At 42.1% G+C, this 20,243-nt stretch overlaps 1 protein-coding gene across 5 annotated transcripts in view; it reads right to left on the bottom strand.

The window, feature by feature from the left end:
• Positions 1 to 19,568, bottom strand: part of LCORL (ligand dependent nuclear receptor corepressor like) — a 79,920-nt gene extending 60,352 nt beyond the window's left edge. For 2 of the 5 annotated variants that reach the window (XM_040557148.1, XM_040557149.1), the window contains exon 1: positions 19,296 to 19,546. In XM_040557148.1, coding sequence (XP_040413082.1) covers positions 19,296 to 19,452 — 157 coding nt within the window. In that variant the 5' untranslated portion in view covers positions 19,453 to 19,546. Of the gene's footprint in view, positions 1 to 19,295 lie in introns of all 5 variants that reach the window. The other 3 variants (XM_040557147.1, XM_040557140.1, XM_040557144.1) reach the window with 3 other exon arrangements.
• Positions 19,569 to 20,243: the final 675 nt, after the last annotated feature.

Below are 20,243 nucleotides of genomic sequence, written 5' to 3'. Positions count from 1 at the left end.
TGACTGCTGCACACTGCTTTGAAGGACATGGGCTATCATGTATATTTTTATTTACTACAACGAAACAAGACCTTTAGCTTAAAGCACTGAAGCCTCTGAAGGCAGCGCAAGATCTCATATTTCTCTAAAACACACTTTTGTCAAACTACAACTCTGTTCACTTCATCAGGTATGTTGTAATCTTCCCAATTTTCATGCATCTAAAAATTATCAGAATCGTAGAATGGTTTGGGTTGGAAGGGACCCCAAACACCACTCAGTTCCACCTCCCTTGCCATGGGCAGAGACATCTCCCACCAGACCAGGTTGCTCAAAGCCCCATCCAACCTGGCCTTGAACACTGTCAGGAACGGGGCATCCACAGCTTCTCTGGGCAACCTGTGCCAGTGCTTCACAGTAAGGAATTTCTTCCTTATATCTAATCTAAACCTACCCTCTTTTAATATCCCATGAATTTCCATCTTCCTCCACTCTGTGCCTTACAACACTAGTAATCACATCTGAATTACTGGGGTTCAAGCTGGTTTGCTAGAGTCTATATCACTTCTGTTACTTCCACTCACCACTCTTCTGGTTTAAAGAGAAACACCTCCATTAAACAACACGCCTCACACAAGGAATACTGTTGCATACACCTTGTTTTTTTGAATTTTTACTTGATGTTATAATAAAACCAAATGAAAAGCTAAAGGAGAAAAAATGCACATGCTAAGCAGCATGCAGATTAGCACATGAATAATAGAATTAATGCTGCTTTTAAAACCAAAACTAATGTTAAAATAGTTTCAGGACTGCTGATTTTAATTGTTAAAGGACTGTAAAAATTAATAAATAGTCTTCAAAATGTAATTAGGAAAATTCAAAGAATAGGATTATATTTAATGAGATTATGCACAAGCACAATACCACCAGACAGCCTTAAAATTAAACTTATTTTTTGGTTTTCTGTAATAGTAGTGTTATTTCACGTACTGGCTTAAGTGACCCTATTACAACCAAGAGTTTAACTCCTACTTCTGAATTTGAGCCTGTGAACATTGTTATCTGGTCTTCATGTAAGTTCAGTTCCCACCCTGAAGTCATACATCACAACCTGTATTTTGAAGAGGTGTTTCCTAATCCATGAAGACTATTACACAAACCATATGAGGCGTCTCAGGAACTAAAATCACATTGGGAAGAAATTACAGCCTGCACACCCCAGACTGTCATAACCAATACACAACCTCCTTAACTGATAGCCTCCTTTCCCTCCCATATGCTTTTATTTCAGTAGCAATAACCTCACGGCAAAGCAATACATACAGTGAGCAAAAACTTTCACTAGTTAATACCGATGTTCTGCTTATGAAAATATTATAACGGAGGTTTGTCATTTATATATACACTTGTCCCCATTCTATACAGCTTCACAGCTGCGTAATTTAGTTTGGCTCAGTACAGGAGTGCACCTGAAGGAAGTTTTGTAGTTTGTATTAGCTATCTTGGATTCAACTAAGTCATACCACAGACAGAATCCAGTTTCTTTAGTCCTGTCAGGCATTAGATTTATTTTCAATTGCTTTTAAAAAAATAACCTATGCACCAAGTTTCACAGTCTCTCTGAATGACTAACTTCTGCTTCTCTTCAAGTTCTGTCTTCAATACTTACTTTAAATTACAGGTGCAAGAGTAGCAAGCACTATTTGTTTTGGCTTACTTAAAGAAAGGCAGATGACTCCTTTGCCTTTACAGGTTATCCCTTTGATAAGAATGGGTCTCAGAGCTCATGTTTACTCATCTTTTAATTTCTAATCATGTAAGTTATACCTTTCCAAACTGTAGCACCTGTGAAATGGGGGTATACTTGTACTCTGTGTTCCACTGTATTTGACAATGCACTAGGTCGCTGGTTCCTCTGAAAATTTTTTTATCTACATGTAAGTTTTGCCTTTTTTTGTCTCCAAATAAAGTCTCCTGTTTCTAAGTAGCAGGAAAAACAATTGTATCAAAAATTAAAACCCTTTAAGAACATATGTTCATTAATCATCACCAAGTTCCTTTGGTTTGTCAGACCACTCTCGACTGATTTAGAAAGCATTTTATGTCATTTTTGTAGCAGTAATTCAAATTTCTGAAAGCCATCAAATAGTTTTTTCAATCTCCTGCTCTATTACACCTGGATATCTTTAGCCCATTACAATACAAGCAGCAACTCCCTTATAGGTTGTTAAAAGAGCAATATTCTGCAGACAAGAGTTACTTCCATATTTTATAAGAGTAAAGAGCAAGGTGTTCAGCAGAGTAACTTAAATTTGACCTTCACATCTGTTGGTTTCTTCTGCCTCTCCCTTCCTTCCACGGGTAGGGGCTACCCCCCGAGCTACAGATGGATTCATAAATCTACTCTTTACATATTCATATGATCTCAGACTTTTTTTTTTAAATCTACTATAATAAGAACTTGGAAAGGATCTACCATGTTATGAAACCATTGAGGCACTGAGTTAAAGAAAATAAAATTTTTGCCATTTATACAAATAAGAAAAAAAATCCCACAGAACTAACTTGCTAGTCAAAATACCCAGTCTAAATCACGACAAGTGAAGCAAAAATAAAATTTTATTCGAGTGTTACTCTCCCTATCCCCCTCCCCACCCCCCTAATCTGCAACGTCAGGATATCTATTCAGTAAAACTTGACAGAATGCTGGCCAGATCCTCAGGTGAAAAATAGCCCCATTTTCTTCCTGGAACATTCTTTTTGGGACATAATCAAGGACAGATTTCACATGGGGGTGGTAGGATTGCGATAACGCTACTCTACACTATTATGCCCAGTTTGAACCCAGTTTCTGCTTATAGCACTAAAAAAAGTAGAAAGTTCTAAAACATATCTTATACTTAATATGTTCATTTTCTTTACTATTGATTCAGATCCCTGAGCAAACAGGAACCAACATACCAGAGATTCCAGCATGAAAGGGAGGAAATCCTCTATTTAGACTCCAATACAAATTCAGAACCATAGCTAAGATAGATATTTGTCTAATGCAAACCTTTACCCCAAAAATTAATCTGGTTCAGGACACTGCTGCTGCCAGAGAAAAAGAGACTGGGTGACCACAGATTGCATATACTTGTCAGTGAGATGTGCAATGAAACTTACAGAAAAGCTTCAGTTCTAACAGGCTACTTTTCAGTTAGGATAAAAATCTATGCTTTTGAGTCTTTACGCTGTGCTTCCTCCAGGGGATGCACAGCGATGGCACGGTTTCCAAGAAGAACATGTACATCAAAAGAGCTAGTTAACCCACTGAGCAGCTCAGCAGAAGGCAGAGAGGGAGTAACATGCAGTGCTAGAGGCTGACACCGGCTATACCTCGGGAGCAAAACAAAGAGAGGAAGTGTTCCCCACCCCCTCCCCAATTGTTCCACAATTTTAAAGAAAAGGGCGGCAGCCAACAGAGCAAAAATAAATCAGATCTGTAGGTTAAGCCAAGACCAAGACTAGCATTAAGTTTGATGTCTAATTTTCAGGTACTTACACATCACAGTAAGAGAAATGAGGTTCAGTAAATAAGGAAGCATCTCTGCACTCTATGCCAGTAAGAATGTGCCCTTGTAGAACCCTAAAAAGGAGAGCCCATGACAGCTTTTACTGCAGCTTCAAGACATTGTCAATAGACATTGTTGAAACTAGATTTAATCTCTAAAGTAGCAGCAAGATACTTTGAGAGATTTGCATTATTTGTAATCTGAAAAGCTTAAGGAAAACATTTCAGAAGTAATTGAGCTGGTATTGGGGTGGGGGAAAGAAAATTGTTTTTTTTTAACAGTTACTAGAATTTCATTTACTCTAAAAACCTCTAATTTCTTGGAAAAATGGTGTAATCCTAGCTGTCATGCAAGGACATTTAGATCTAGAATTGGTCTGAATCTCGCCAGACATCAAGACCAACCTCAACTTTACATACTTGCAAGTCAATGAAGGAAGCATGGCCCTCTGTTATTGTTTGTAGTGACCAGCACTGAAGCAGCAGACATTCCTCTGTGTCATGTAACATGCAGAAATCCATCCACAATGAGGCTTCATTCCATGACAAAGACATGGGTGACCAAGCCCAGGTAACTCAGTGCAAGATGCATCCACTATCTCCCAGAATAAAGGGACCAGAAACTGGCTAAATCATCTACTACCACTTCTCTCCCCACTTTCACCACTTCTTGGACCTTATTCAGCTAGCCAGCCCTGCAGCAGGACATGGAATTGAGACATTTTCAGCCTGTGGTCAAAGGGACCTTAAATACACTTCACATTAGCATGGGTTAAAAGTTCTGCCGACACTGAAGCAAAGCTTCTGCTTTTCTTTGTTCCAGTCCAACTCTATGGTAGTCTATACCAACTGCTATTCTGAACTGTGCAAATAGCTTCTGTTGGTTACAAGTTTATAGCTTCCTTAGAGAAGGAAACTTAGAAAGGCTTCATTCCTACATGCATGCCTATTCAGATGCTCACTGAATCATCACAGAAAAAAGCGAAGTCCACAGCAGGTCTCTAACAACAAACAGGTCCCAGCGCTGCTTTCCTGCTGTGCAGCACCACACGTCTAACCAGCATCTGGATGAAAGTCTAGCAGTCAACTAATGAATGAGTTTGTCTGGCACACTTCCTGGATTACCAGGATCAAAAATATGAAGCCTTCTGCTCGAAACGAAGATCTTAGGGAAAACTATTGGAAAAAAGACACACTTATCAGAAAATGGTAGTTCACTGAGCCAAAAAAGTATTTAATTCAAAACATCCCAAGCTTGATGAGCTTTTGAGAAATTGAAGCTGAGGGTTCTGCAACCACACCATAGCTCTGCTGCAAGACTTCACATCAAGACCTTGCAAGCCTTCAGGAAAGCTCTGTGAAACTGATGCCCAGCAGCAAATTTAACTAGTAGACTTCACAGAAATTCATCCCTAAGAAATCCTGAGTTTCTAATTCACGGGAATTTTCAGGTGATTTCCTTTTGGCTAGCATTTCTGCCTCAAGCAGACAACTTGCCTATTTGCTGCATACTGTTTTGAAATTACATTGACATTTATTCTTATCTGCTGAAGCTACAGAATGGAAGTCATCCTGTATCTAGATACCAAACTATCATGCAGCAAGCGCATTATCAACTCCATAAATATCAATCCTACATTCTTCAAAGTTTATTTCCAAACATTTTACTAACATACAAACTCCAAAGCCAGTTTATTGAAAATGTTAATATTTCTGATAATCTTGGACATACCCTAATTTTACCAGTGAGTGCAACATGCCTTTAAAATAAGTAAATTTAATAAATCTGTCATAAGTTTACTTTTCTACATTTTTATGATAGTGATGCCATGTATTTCCACCTTTACTTTTATAAATATCTGGTTAAAAAAAATCCACACAGCCACCATTTTTGTATCCAAAGAAAATTTGGCTTGGCAAATTAAGTTTCAAATGGCTAACGTGTCAACTAGGTCAACAAGAATTGAGCACTGATCTGCTATGTAAAAACTTCACCTGAAGTAAAAAAAAAGTATCAACTATGCCTCTTTTCTCTACAAGATTTTCTAGAATTCAAAGTTAAAACTGAAAGTGCCTCACTCACGTGCTTCAGTTAGGCTGGAAGAACTCTAAGTTCAATTCAACTGATTTCAGATCTGGTCTTAAACATGTTCAGCGCTAACAAGAAAAGACACCATTAGTGAGAGTAACTTGAGATACATTGCCTATTTACATGTCAGGGACAACCAACCTGCGATCTACATCTTATGAGTGTAGTTAGTTCTGTTGAACCTGTATGGTATAACTAAAACCATATGCATACATGCAAATTTCTAAACAGGTAATATTTAGTAAGAGCTAAATTTCTTCAATTCCCACTGGAGATTGAAAAAGCAGAAATACAGAAACAAAGACCCTGAATACAAGTTTTAGCTTTACATTAGGCACTCGCAGTGAAAAGATGACAGATATAAGAGAACAGAAAAAAGTGAATTGGTCTCTTGTTTTAGTTTTTAGAATTAGAGATACCTCAGAGACTAATCAGGGTGTTTTACTCTTGTTTTTTAAATTTAAAAAGTAACTTGTACACATCTATACAAATTTGATTAGCTTGCTCCCAAGCATTACGTGGCACAAGACAAAACACCAAGTGATAAGATTTAAGTTTTGGATTCAGACTCACCTCTGGTGTGGAACAGAAATCACACAGTGCCTAAGTGTACATGCTCTGAGAATTCATTGGGCATTAGCAAAGTCTATAATGATCTCGTAAATTAGCTCCTGCATTCTATAAAACTCACATTATTAATGTCTGACTGGATGGGGGCAGGGAGAGAAAGGAAAAACAGACTAATTTCAAGTACATAGTGGCATGACTGAATACAATAATCATGGGGAGAACAAACGAGCTCTTACACAAGGTGCATGGGTTTAAGCACAGTGGACTATCCCGCCTTAGAAACACTCCACTCCTGTGTTCCAGCATTGGCTCCTCCTTAGCAGAGCCACTCTATTTCTAGACAGACACTGATTTCCAGTTGTGAATTCATTAGTTTACTTTAAAATCTAAAGTGATACTTTTCCCCCTTTTCTACAGTACAAAATGAAAAGTTACATACCTATTTTGTTCTTTAAGCAGCTGAGAGATAAAGCATTTGAAGCAGAAGCATTACGCAGAACAGCTAATAGTTCTTCTGGAAGACCAGGAACGAGAATAAAATCAGAGAAGGCTGACTCACCCCCAGGTTTCACTACTACTTTGACAACGTAGTGTTTCTTTGACCCAAGACAGTCATGTTATTGCTTCCAACAAGTTTCTAGTAACGCAAAATGGGAAACTTCAGTACGTCAAGCTGATCTTTACTTAGGATTTTTCCCGTTAATTAAACAATTTAGGAAGACAACAGCAACCACTTATGGAGGCCAACTTGAACTGCAAGGTCAATACAAGAGTAGGATTTTTTTTTTTTTTAAAGAAAGTCTATTTCCAGCAAGAGGGAAACTACTGCAGGAAGCAGATAAATCTCAGTTCCAGCATTCTGGAAAACATCACATGAAGTTACTTCTCTGGTACCAAACTTCTTAGTCTCACAGGTCAAAGTCACTCATATTCCACACAAAGAGCAAATCAGTCTTTTTTACTGATCTGTAAGGTCAAGAATGAAGGAGAAAATGCCAGAGGACCATTATAGATGTGCTACTGACAAAACTGCCTAGTAACTAGTTTGTAATTGCTCTCCATGCCACATAATCAGGTCAGTTGGTTGTCAAAGGTTAGGTGGTGAAGTAGTGTCACAGAACAAAGGACAGTCAACTCTTCAAATACACCATCCAAATCACCACCAAGTAGTTACTCTTGCAGGCAACAGTAGAAGAGGCTGCTCTGGTTCTTGAGTTTGTGATGCTGTGGTGGGCAAATGAAGCTGACAAAGCGACAGAAGATGTGCAACCTGTTGTTCCTACCTAGGAAATCAATATAAAGTTCTTGAAAAAAACAAGTAGCTGCTCTACTGCCTTTAGGGAGCACAGTTAACAGTTTCCTCAAAAAAATAAAGTGATTTGATCCCTCAAGAAGAGGGATTCTGTGAAGATGCCAAGATCTCCTTAGACAATATGAACAATATGGGACAAATGACTACCCCTCACTTCAAGCACGAGCCCCCAAAATGCTACGATAGGCAGAATAGGCAGAAACCTGAAAAAGTAAAACTGGGTTTGGGTCATCCCTCCTTAAACTACTGGGTAAGTATTTTTAAGGTCACCAGTTAAGAGGCACATTCAGCAAGCAAGACCACAAGTTTCAGTAACCAAAATCATCACGCTGTGTAAGCTTTTTCCCTCACACGGTGTCAGTGCAGAAAGCTGCTGACAAAGCTGTCCTGTACCTAGCTCCTAGTTGTTCTCTATGCCATGTTATTAGGTCAGTCGGTCAGCAAAGGGCAAGCGGAGAAGCTGTGTCACACAGAACAAAGGACACTCAACAAGAATGCCCCACAAAATAGTGGGGGCATCTCTCAGCTTTTTCCTCCCACAGCGTCAGTGCAGAAGGCATTGACCAGTTAAATGAGAAGCCCACGATCCTTGAATTTTCAGTTCACTTCCTAAAGGTCTGTGGGACGAAGATCTCTTGCTGGAGATCATGGCCAAAATTCAGGCATGACTTACAGCACATAAATCATTTAGAGCTAGGACAGATAGGGATCAGCATTTTGAGGCAAAATTTTGTCAAGCCTGAGGAAATAATCATGAAACACACACAAAATAGACATGGTACTAACAAGAAAGGAGAAGCTTAACAACAAGTAGTGCTGAAGAAGCCTGGAGATAGGTTATTAGATTTCACTGAGGGTAAGTTTTAGCATATGACTTGCTAAATACACTTTATCAATGATCACAAGAAACATACCTGAAGTTCTGACTGTGCCAGAACAGAAGATGATGGCAGCCTCAAACACAAACATGACATTTCATCACATACTGATGGTATGAAGTGCAGGAACATACGCACCTGAGGACCACTGAAGAACCCATTAAGAGCTGAACAGTAGAAATTACTTTGACTGAAGGGTCTGTTTTCCCAACAGATTACAACACGACTATAAGCCGTTAAGTGAACAGTTCCTCAAGTTTAGGCATCAGTAGAAGAAGGTTTGACAAGACCTTCAACAGTACAGCTTTGAAACAAAGCTTCTCTAATCTCTTCCTTACAGCAAAACTCTGAACACCACCAGCAGACCTCTAAACTCAAAAGCCATATATGACTATGTAAAATGAAACAGCTTTTCACTTTGGAGTTCTACCAGTTTTTAAAAGGTGAGATGGTAGAAGTGAGTTTATAAGCTGTATTTCTAATAGCCATTGTACTGTATCACTGCCAAGCTTGTTTTCCATCAATCAAGTACTACCAATGAGTTCTGTACTGCCCGATCTACAGAAATTTTCATTTCCAACCCCTCAGACCAAGCAGCTAACCCTTCTTTCTCTCCATCCTCTTGTAATAAGATTACAGACTCTTTTGAACAGGAACACAAAACAAAAGCTTTTTAAAAAACTTCCCAAGGAACAGATATAGAAATTCTTGCATAGATAACTAGCTGGTTAGAAGACAGAAATGAACAGATAGTTTTCCCAGCAGAAGGACACAAGAGAGTCCCAGGGCTGCCAGTGCTCTTCCACCCAAAGAGATTATCTAATAGATTTACAGTTCCCTACTTGGCACAGTCTAGTATTAGCAAGGGGGAGGCGGAAGTCAAAGAATGTCAGGGGAACTTCAAAATGCTGAGGTGTCAAGGTGGTGAAACGGAAGAGGATAACCAAAAGCATGTAAGCGTTAAGCTGAATGGTGAAGAAAGTAAGTCCTCGCATTAGACAGCAACAGGCACCGAACTGACTCGTCACTCAGGTTTTAATCCTGGGGTTCAAACACACAGTCCTGTGAAAGAATAAGCTTGGTAAATGGCAAGTAATATACCATGACTTTATGGAGTTCTTAAAGGAGTATCTTCTGCATCGTTCCCCGGTTTGTCACCACAAATTGACACAATCTTGGCTACTACATGTACTTCTAGCTCCACATCATAAGATACAAGCAGAAGGAGAAAGTGTAAGAAAGGAGGGAAGAATGATCAAATTTAATACACACCTTCTCTACAAGGAACACAACTCTTCAACTTGGAGGACAGAAGAGACTGCCAAGTGAAGATACGTCAGATCTTCAGAAAAAACAGAACTGGAAGAACCCCAGAATCACTCAAATAGGAAACACCTGTTATCACTTTTTTTTTTAAACATATATATTTTAAATAATGGTTTCATACGGTGCTTCCACTTCTTGTTTTAGGACAAGCAAACGAGTCACATAAAATACAGAATCCATAACCAGAAGACAGAGATTCACTTAAGTTTTATGTTGCTTCAAAAAAAAAAAACAAACAAACCACACACCCACACAAAGTCAACAATAAATAGGATCATCTAGTAAGGCAGTTATCAGAACAAAGAAAACTTTCTCTAAAGGATTGAGATGAGTCGTTGAAGGATGAAAGGTATTTCTGAAATATAATTACGTATTCATATTTTTCCCCTAGTGGTCCACCACTGGCTGCAGACAATAGGTCCCGGACTAGACAAGTTTGCTCTGGTTTAGTAGAGCTGTTCTTATCCAATGATGCAGAGACACTATTACCACCCCCACTGAGCACAGCCCTGACTACACTTTGTTAGAAATACTGCTTGGAAGGACTCCTTAGAACCCATTCAAGCTGGAACAGGAGGAAAGGAAAGACTGCTCAAGGAGATCACCAGAGCAGAGAGCTCATTATGGCCCCTACACTGCAACTGGGATTGCGCCACACTGCAGACAGTAAACTCTGGACAACATCAGCTATTAGCAGTCTACATTAGCATGTATATTTGTAGCTGTATTCCCCCCCCCAGCTTGTCTGAACAAAAAAATTCAAACCCACTAGGATGACTTGGGTCATTTGTACTCCTTGTCCACTAATACTCAGTTTTTACCATGTTAAATAAGTGAGAATACCTGAATAAGAATAAAAAATGGGAGGAGGAAACAAAAAAACCCAACAACCTAACAATGTTACCACAGTGCACATACACTGGGGATAAATTTAGGCTAGAAATTAGGACACTTCTAGCCAGAATGAGTTTGGAATCCATTTCCAAAAAAAAAAAGACAAACAACAAAACAGAACACTAGTCCCTTCGCATGGGTACTGATAAGTGTGCAGAACTCTGATAATAAGATATACTTCTTGACCTGGCAAGATTGCCAGAGCCTGACATTTCCTGGATAAGGTGATATGAAGAAACACACACTCCTTTTTCCTCAAGTACCATACAGTGAATTATATAGCAGCAATATCTGAAGGAAGAAACTGAGTTGACTAAACACTTCGAGAAGACTGACATCTCTTGGACTGAAGGACTGAAAGTATTATTTACTTGGTGAGCAAGTTTTTGATGTAATGCAAATAAACTATGAAGAAACTCCATATAGAAACACATCAAAAAAGTCAAAAGCTAAGAATTTTTTTTTGTGTAGACAGTTGTTAAAATTGCTTTAAAGCAAGAGAGAATAATGATAAAGGTTTGGAAGTAAACAACTTGGTGATTTTAAAAAGCCAAAGATTGGAAGTTACTGCTCATGAAAGTTGAGGGGTGAACAGATAGGGTGGTCCAGGAACAAGAAGATTGAAGGAACGTGAACCAGACTCGGAAGGAAGTCCACAGTCTGTGTCACTCAGCTGGTAGCATAGCAAACTTTTAAGACTGAATTTGGCACAGCTTGCACTATGTACAGAGTAGTTTAAGGCAGCAGCGGATCTTGAGTAGATCTTGTTTTTCTTTCCCCCACTAGATGACCTGCATCCAATCTACGGGTCACAAATGGACAGCTTCTTTCTATAATCTACATTATATATGGCAGCAATATTTGTTCATCATTAATCAAAGATACCTAGCAGTTTTGCACCAGTAGTATTTTAACCTGGCATAAAATTGTGTAGCTTTAAGAATGAAAAAATCTTTTAAATATGATCCGCAAAGATTTTTGGTATGCGTTATGAAAAGCAGCAGCATATTCAACCCTGGATTATTCAACACTCCTCTGACCTACCAGTGGCTAAGCAGACTAGAAAGCTAGCTTATAAAGCAGTGGAATTATGACAGGGGTGACTAGTCTTCATATATAAGATTTTAACTAGCCTTTAACTACGACAGTTTGTAGTGAAGACTTGCAAAGTGAGGAAGATTATATTTAATTTTCAGATTATAAATATTTTTAAGAGCAGTTTGTAGTATTTCAGAATAAGACACAGCAAAAACAGTAGATATTTCTACTGAAAAGCTCTTTAAACAAGATCAATTGCTCATGAGTCGCCACAAGAGCTAGGATGTTCCATACTTAAAAAGCAGGGCATTACAAAGTTATACAGAACCTGAAAGCTGAGGAACATAATTAGAAGAGGTTACAAGTTCAGTCATCTTCCATTTACCACCAGACCTTAAAAAAAAAATTAAGAATTCACATCTAGTGACATTTACCCCTCTCACCCCTACAATACAACACATGGTGCTACGTAGATGCAAGTCTAGATGGATGTTGAGAACCAAAAGACAATTAAAAATTACAGCTGAGACCTCAAAATTTTAGAAAGAATGAAGCATTTATCTCAAAAGGGTTAATCCAGCTTCAAGATACTACACAGGAACCAGGTCTGTGCCAAAAGTGGACACAAAGATGATGATGGCCTGCTACATGGGTCTTTGATCTGAGAATTCACGTGCAGCTGACCACATCCAATAAAAACAGATATGACCTCTATATCTCGATGCATTTCTGCAGATTCGGAATCCTCTGCTCTTTGTAATACATCATCTACTCCCTTACGGTCTCAAATAGATGAGCCACTACATCCATCTTCCCTACTCTCTCCTCCTTTCTTCCTGGCTTTTCTATGCCTTTAGCAGATGGAAGGATAAAGTGGTAGATTAGCAGTGACAAAGAGATAGATCACATAATAGCTTTACACCCTCAAACAAGCTTCTCAGTCCCTTCCAGAATACATGGTAGTTAAATTTATAACGCCATCCTACTTTTCAGGAGTTTGATACCAGAAATACGAATCTCACAGATTCATATCTCTATCAATATTCCAAGCTATCAAAGCTTCCCCTGTGTACATAGAAGAAAACAAAGTTCAAGAATAACATGAAAGACAAGGTCCTAACGAGGACAAAGAAGTTTAAGTTAGTGAAGTCTATAAAGCTCTGGCTGACCTCTACACTGTACATAAACATACTGAACTCTAAAGGTTAGAATAACAACCTTGTTCGAAGCCCTGATACTTGAGTCATATTCAAGAAGAAGGGATCCATTGTAACTATCTATTCAAAACACCCATATAATAGAGTTGAGAAATAAAGAAAAGGCAGGGGCGGATAAGGGGAAGAGGTACTCATTTTTCCCATTGTGGCTGTAGGCAGTACAAGCCCTGGCTACTTGCCAGGAGCTGGAGCACAGCTAGCTCCTCAACAGCACAAACTAATCCAATGAATTGATCGGCACGACAAACTCCTGTTTCCAACCCCCCCCCCCCCCCTTACACGATTACTAGTACTTATTACCATAGAAAGCCCGTTTGGAAGACTCCACAGAAAACTTACCAAGAGGAACAACCACCACAGAGGCCCCTCAGAACCACTTAAAAACAGAAAGGCAGTTGGCTACTGGATCAGACCAGTTCCACCACAAAGGAGAACAAGCAGAAACACATTATTGTTAGCGGTACTGTAACCTTGCTCTTGTCAACAACCGTGTTGGTTGGGATGCTGTTCAGCCAACTCAGTCTCTAGCTCATTTCAAACACCACCAAAAAACCCGTTGCTAGAAGTAGTTACTAAAAATCCTAAGCCTTGTACTCTCTAGTGAAGCCACTTATACTTGACTGAAGGAAAAACAGCAGGTACGTAGTAAACCTGACTAGGAAACCGAGCCAAGCTAAACTAGATCTGACCTTTCCTTCCCTTTTCTTTCTGCTGCCACGTTTCCCCTCATTTGCTAGGTTAGCTTTTTTATAAAATTAAGCTTATCATCTAGTTTGTTGGGTAGTTTAATGAATGAATCCTTATACCATCTACACAAACTATGAAGGAAGGTACAATGAGTGCAGAACCAAAAAACCCACAGAATTGTGGTATGTATCAACACAAAAGTTACCAACTTGGAGGTCTGTACAGAGTTACTGAATGCCAGCTCAAAGAAAAAAAACAGACCGAGTTGCAATGACAACACATCTCGCCATTTTTTATTGGTTTACAGAATTTACAGCTTAAGCTGTTAGTGCCTACAATGAAGAAAGACCAGCAGAGTTCAAATTTCTCAGCTCACTATCAATCACACAAAAATAAACAGCTGCCATTTAAGAACGTACAATAAGAAAGTTCAAGCTATGCCTAAAACCATAGACAAAGATTACAGCAGTTCCTGGAACACTTAAAACTTGAACTGCTTCCATATGCTAATATCTAGAGACAAGGAGCACAAAAACGATCACAGGTTTTATGCGCACTACCGAAGACACGTGTATGTACTTGTATGCTCCAAAACACATTTCTGTTCTGAGGGCAAATAATTCCAGCAGAGCATTGCTTGCATCCCGCGTGGTCTGTGCAGCAGGTACCGTTTTGCCTGTCACAAAGGCACACTCTGTACCACCTTACAGCTGCAGGCTCACAGCAGATCAGCAAACTACTCAAGCATCTGCTGCTAGATATACGTAACAATGCTGCAGCTTCCCCCCAACTTTTTAAACTAAGTCCCTGAAAGTCATTACCCTACCTTCTGTATTGTTTTCCCAGGTGAAAATTTCTCTCAGGAACCCCATAAGATATTCCGTCAAACACACATAATGACAACAGTAGGCAATGACTTTTTGAGAGAGGAGCTGATGAACTGGACAAGGCTTGTGAGAAAACATGGAAAAGAAGCTGATTTAACACTGCTTATTGAAGCAATGATATTCCAAAACAAGCAAAGCAAGCCCCACGTGTTTTCTCGTATTTCAATCCAAAGACAGCTCACGTGATATGCTGCAGCAGCCTCCAAAGACATATATACGTGCACCGGGTCTAAACGTTTTCTTTATTACCCTGCTTGTCACATCACAGCTCAAAGCATGACAGAACCACAGGAAGACCCTACACCGGTATTACAGCTCACACCTGACAATGACTTTATGGCCACAGTAAGCTTGTTGGCTGTTTTAGGAGCCCAGAGTACCACAGAAGCAGGTATTTCGAAAAACGTTCCTGCACATAGCCTTGCCAGCGTAACAGAGCATCAGTGCTGGCAGATACTGGCTGTCTGCAGCACTAGCAGATGTACAGCGAAATAGGTAGTTCTGCCACTCTGGCAGCTGTAGGAAGTCACCTACAACTGAGGTGGCATTACAAAACAAAACAGCAAAACCCAGTGACATTGTGCAGAGGGCCTACAGCCACGGGGAAAGTGGGGACACTCCTGTGTATTGCAGGGATAAAGACAGGAAGCAGTTAATGCAGGAGGGCTCCAACAGTGGGGATAATACCAAGTGCAGGAGCTACAAGTCTTTGGTTTGGGGGGAATTCCACTTGAGAACTAACTTGTTCAAAAAGAACAAGCTGGAGCAGACATTCAAATATTTTTAAAAAAGCAACTTTTAAACTTTAGCGTCATCAAAACAAACACTTAGATTTACTGATGTACCCTGGTTTAGAAAGCAAGAAGTCTGAAACAAGTGACACTGAAAGCAAAGGAAATGGCATGATTTGATTTCACAGGCATACCAAAAAGTACATTTTCATTTTGATCAACTTTCAGCTTTCATAAGAAAGCAATTCCAAGGCTATATTCTGTCAAATGCGTGCCCCCGAGCTGTACCAAAGGATCAGAACTTCTATCCTTCTCCTAAAGAACGATGCATTTATTTTTTAAGAATTGGTTATTATTAAAATCTTTCACTTCCACATTGAAAGATCATTCCCACTCTTTCGTATTTTCACAATACAGTGCAAGGCCCTAGTAAGAAAACTTCAACTTCCATGACTGGAGTCATTAAAGAGTCTCTGCTTAACACAGATGATACCACAGTAATATAAATAAAAGCACCAGCTCATGCTGTAGCTTTTCCATTTAGCAATTCCTAGGCCTCTCCTCTGTGCCCATGCCATGAAAGTTATGTGGGCTCAACATACCTGCCAACACTTTGCCTGTAAAATCCAAGTAAAGTTGATCGGTCGGTGACTGTTTCAGAGAACTGCATAAATCCTGTTTCTTAAGGCTGACTACAGTCTGACGCTAAATTTATATAGCTCCCTCTCAATCCAGTGGAATGCATATAACCACTTCGCACTGCAAAGTTTTAATCAGATAACTCAAAATTCGGGTGTGGTGCCCTTCTGATACACACCTCTATGAATTTTTTTTCAATTTACACCACCGTGGAATTCAGTTGTTGCATAAGTTAGGTACTTTAACTCCAAGCTTTCAGGCAGTTTTCATAAACACGGAATTTGGAATTAGGGTACCTTGTTTATTAGTTATGTAACAAAGATTGTGCCTAGAACAAAACACACCTGTAAGCAGGGCTCTGAACAGAACTTGTTGGCACATCCTGTGCACGATGCACGAACACCTACAGGGTCAAGAGCTGCAGATGGCTTCTGAGAGCCTCTAGGTTTGAGCTTGGTGTCATGAAAGAGCTAGGTGCTCTGGAGCAAGGCACATCCAGAAGGAGAAGCCTAGGCATCTTAGGAATGTTAGTGCTCAAAGTAACATACACAAAGCTTACCATCTGAACAGCCATTTCATACAGCATACCTATTCGGGACCTATGTGACTATATTCCACTCATTTACAACATGAAGGTTTTTTGGGATACCTTCAAATACATTTAGATCTCAAGTAACAGAGTTCTCAGCGAAATTTTATCACTGTTTTTTCCTCCAAGCCTTTAAGTGCTTGAACATTTTGACCTGGGACTTAAAGTAATATTCCACAAGTCACTAATTAACACAATAGCCTGGCAAGAAACAAGCTTTTAATTCTTAAACCCATGCAAACATTCAAGTCTGCGATGAGGTTTTGACAGATGAACAAAAACCCATTCAGCAATCAAACCCTTCAAGCAGAGGTCCCTAACCGTTACTGACCCTCAAGCAAACAGTACACTTCAGACAACCGAGTTATTTTCATCGTGCTGCTGTGGATACAAACAATCTGTTGACTATTAGCCTCAAGCTGGGCAATCAGTGTCTTGGAAGGATTACCTCTGGCTCAGTTTACCATTTCCATAAAGCATGTGGGTGAGGCATCCTTCACATATAAAGGATTTCAAGGTGCCCAAGTGACACCATAGCACAGAAATGCAAGCATCAGATTTAGCATCAATATAGCAAACAATGTAAGAAATCAAAAAGTTGTTCATCCAAACGGCTAGCAGATGACATGTTGAAGGAATCTCTGCTTTTTTGCTTCACTCTCTTAACATAATGCTTAACAAACTACAGTCCACAACGTCACATCACCTTTCAACAATTTTGGTAATAAAAATGTTAAGGGTAGAATGACATATGAAATGTGGTTCTTTTTAGGACTGACATTAAGCTAGCTCAGGCACTGGTGGACTACTACTTTGCCACATCATTCTCCTCACTTTGTTACACAGGTATGACTCTTGAAAAAGGTGGAGGAAAAAAAAACGAAGTTATACCAAATATCAATCACATTCACCACTTCCCCCTCCCCCTTGTTGCTGTTTCAGCCATGAATTGAGCAATTGTTTAGACCTTCCAGTTAACACTAGCTTTGGTAAGACTCTTCAGATCTTTAGGAATACTTTGCTGACGGAGAATAATTAACCGTTTCTACTTTGAAAGTTAATTAGCACCAATACAGGGGGTTACTTCGCAGAAGTTAATGCTGCAGAATTTCAAAGGATTAAAAATAAAAGCAGTTAAGTGTACTCTACCTCTATTACACTGACTACCTACCCACTTTCTTGCCACTACCTTTACACTTTCTCTCAGATAAGGGCTACTCAACAAGCATACCAAGTAACAGTTCTTAACAGAGAGCGCTCTTGTCTAACTATTAAACCATAACCCACGCCCCTCCTCCTCAGCAGGAGCTAATCATAATACAGGGCTCCTTTCTATTAATTGATTTTTGCATACGAGTATACGAAGAAATTATATCCTAAAAAACATTTCAAGTGGAATAAGAGAGCACAAAGTGATAACAGAGGTCTGTGTAAAGTGTAAGTAATTATTTTCTGGTTTTACACATAACAAATCTCAGTGAAAGAGCAACCCCAAAGCGACTTGGAAGAAGTTTCTCAAACACAACAGATCTGCCCAGCAGAGGTCCCAGTCTACGGTGACATTTTATCTTACAGAGAGTTCATTGCATTTCTTCGCACTCCTTGTCCGCGCTGGTCATGTGCCACTGTGTTCCTTGAATGCATCTGATAGCACACTGCTACAGCTCAAAGTCCCTTCAGTTATCAACTGTCAAGCAGGCTTTTAGGATCCCAGTTTAGATTTAAAAAGGAAATGTCATCAAGCAAGATGTAATCAGAGGAGCGGATGCTTCATATATAATTTGTGCGAGGTATCGGCCCGTCAGCTTTAGCAGTGCACCACGATGTCTGCGCCAATGAACTAGCTCTCGCTGTGTATTCTAATTAATCTTAATTCTTTCCACAAAAGTGGAAGATGAATGTACAAGTATGTGGAAATGCATTTTGTTTTCTCACGAGTGTTATGTTAAACGTGAAGGATTAAGGAAGTGCACACATGTACAGGTGTTGTAGTATACACACAGGTGTTTGACAGCACGCATGAAGGAGCCACCGGGCTCCCCAAAACACGCAGCGGCAGCACCAGGACAGGGTCACCCCTCGGTCACCCCCTTCCAGGGCTCTGCCCGCCGGCCCTTTGGGACCGAGGCCTTTTGGGGCCGGAGCTGGACGAGCTCCGTCGAGACAAGCGAGCGGGCACGTGCGCGCCCCAAAACAGAAGGAAAAAAAACACGAAAACAATAAAGGGGGGGGGGGGGGTGTAGAAAGGAAGAGAGAGAAGGCACAAAAGCCCGGGGCCGAAGCCAGCAGCGGGCGGCGCAGCGCGCACCGGGGCAGGCGCCGGGCGCGGCCCCGCAGGTACCCGGGAGCGCGCCCCCGCCCCGCCCCGCCCGGGAACGGCGCCAGGGCCCCGCGCGCCCCCGCTGGGGGGGGGTGTCACGTGACTCGAGGGGGGAACCTCGCGGCCGGGGCAGCCCCAGGGTGGGGGGGGAGTGAGGGAGAACTGCCGTCGCCATGACAACTTCCCGGGGGGAGGGAAAACTTCAAATCCCAACCGTCAGTGCAGGAGCGGCTCGCTCTTAAAGGCGCACACACACCACCCCCGCCGCACCCCCCTCCCCCCCAAACAGCCGCGATGGAAGAAGGGGCGTGGGGGGGGGCGGCAGGGAGCCGAGACAAAAGGAGCCGGAGCCGGGGAAGGGGCGAAGGCAGGGCCCGGGCGGCCCTCAGCCGAGCCGCGGCGCCCACCCCGCGCCGCCCGTTGGCGGCTCAGGAGACCTCGGCTCGCCCCCCGCCGCCCCTCATCCCCGCTGCCAGCCGGAGGGGGAGGCTCGGGCTGGGGCTGCCGTGCCCGCTCCCAGCCGCGGAGACCCCCGAGCTTTCACCGCCCCGCTCCCCTCCCGCAGCCCCCTCCCGGCGCTTACCCACACAGTGCATGAGCCGGTGCCGCCAGGAGTCGAGTTCGCGGCGGACTCCCCTGCGCTCCGCCGTGCAGCGGGGGCTCCGGCACTGCGAGGAGGAGGCGGCGGCGGCAGGAGGAGCGGGAGCCGCGGCGGCCATTCTGTCTGTTCCCTTTTCCATCTGCCTCTGACCTCACGCCCGCTCATTTACATACGAGCGCGCGCTCCCCCCCCCCCCTTCAAACCTCAGCGAGCGCGTGCCCGCGCCTGTCCGCCCCCCCCCACCTCCTCCCTTAGCATCCGGGGCGGGGAGCGCGCGCGCCGCCTGGCGGGGTGATTGACACGTGTCCACCCCCTCCTCCCTTCCCGCCTTCCGGGCTCCTCACCGCCCCCCCCCCCCTCCCCGCTCCGGGTCGGTAACCGGGCCGCCAACCGGCCCCCCCGCCTCCCCGCCCCGCTTCCCATCCATGTCCCCCCCTCCGGCCTACAAATCCCGAAAGGCAGCGCGCCACCTGCTGCAGGCCGGCGGGGGAGGCGGTGCAGCAATGCATGCCGGGAGTTGTAGTCCGCCGAGGGGAGCCGGGAGGGGTGTAGCTGAACGCCTACCCCGGAGCCGTCCCCAGCGGGGGACCTAAGTAGAAGCAAGCAGCAGCTTGGCAACCTCCTCGCTTCCTCCTTCTTCACCTCAGATCTGTTGCGAGCACCTCGTGTCTCTTGCCCTGAACTTCAAACAGTCACCAGCCTCGCCTCAGAGAAACAGCGAAACCTAAGGCAACTCTTGAAAGGCATCATCAGAGCCCACGCAGAGTAAAACGCGTGAGGACAGAATGCATCGGTTTCAAACTAATAATATCCTCTGAAGGAAAAACTATTAAAAATGTATATATGTCTATTTTTTCTTCACAAGATGGGCTTAATAAATCTGTTTGTGCTTTTGCTTCTTGTGCAAAACTTTGCAGATATTTCCTTCCG

The sequence above is a fragment of the Cygnus olor genome, chromosome 4 (assembly GCF_009769625.2).
Source record: "Cygnus olor isolate bCygOlo1 chromosome 4, bCygOlo1.pri.v2, whole genome shotgun sequence".
In the NCBI taxonomy this organism is placed as follows: domain Eukaryota; kingdom Metazoa; phylum Chordata; class Aves; order Anseriformes; family Anatidae; genus Cygnus; species Cygnus olor.
Note: the sequence above shows the minus strand (reverse complement) of the source record. Positions and strands in the feature narration are given on the sequence as shown.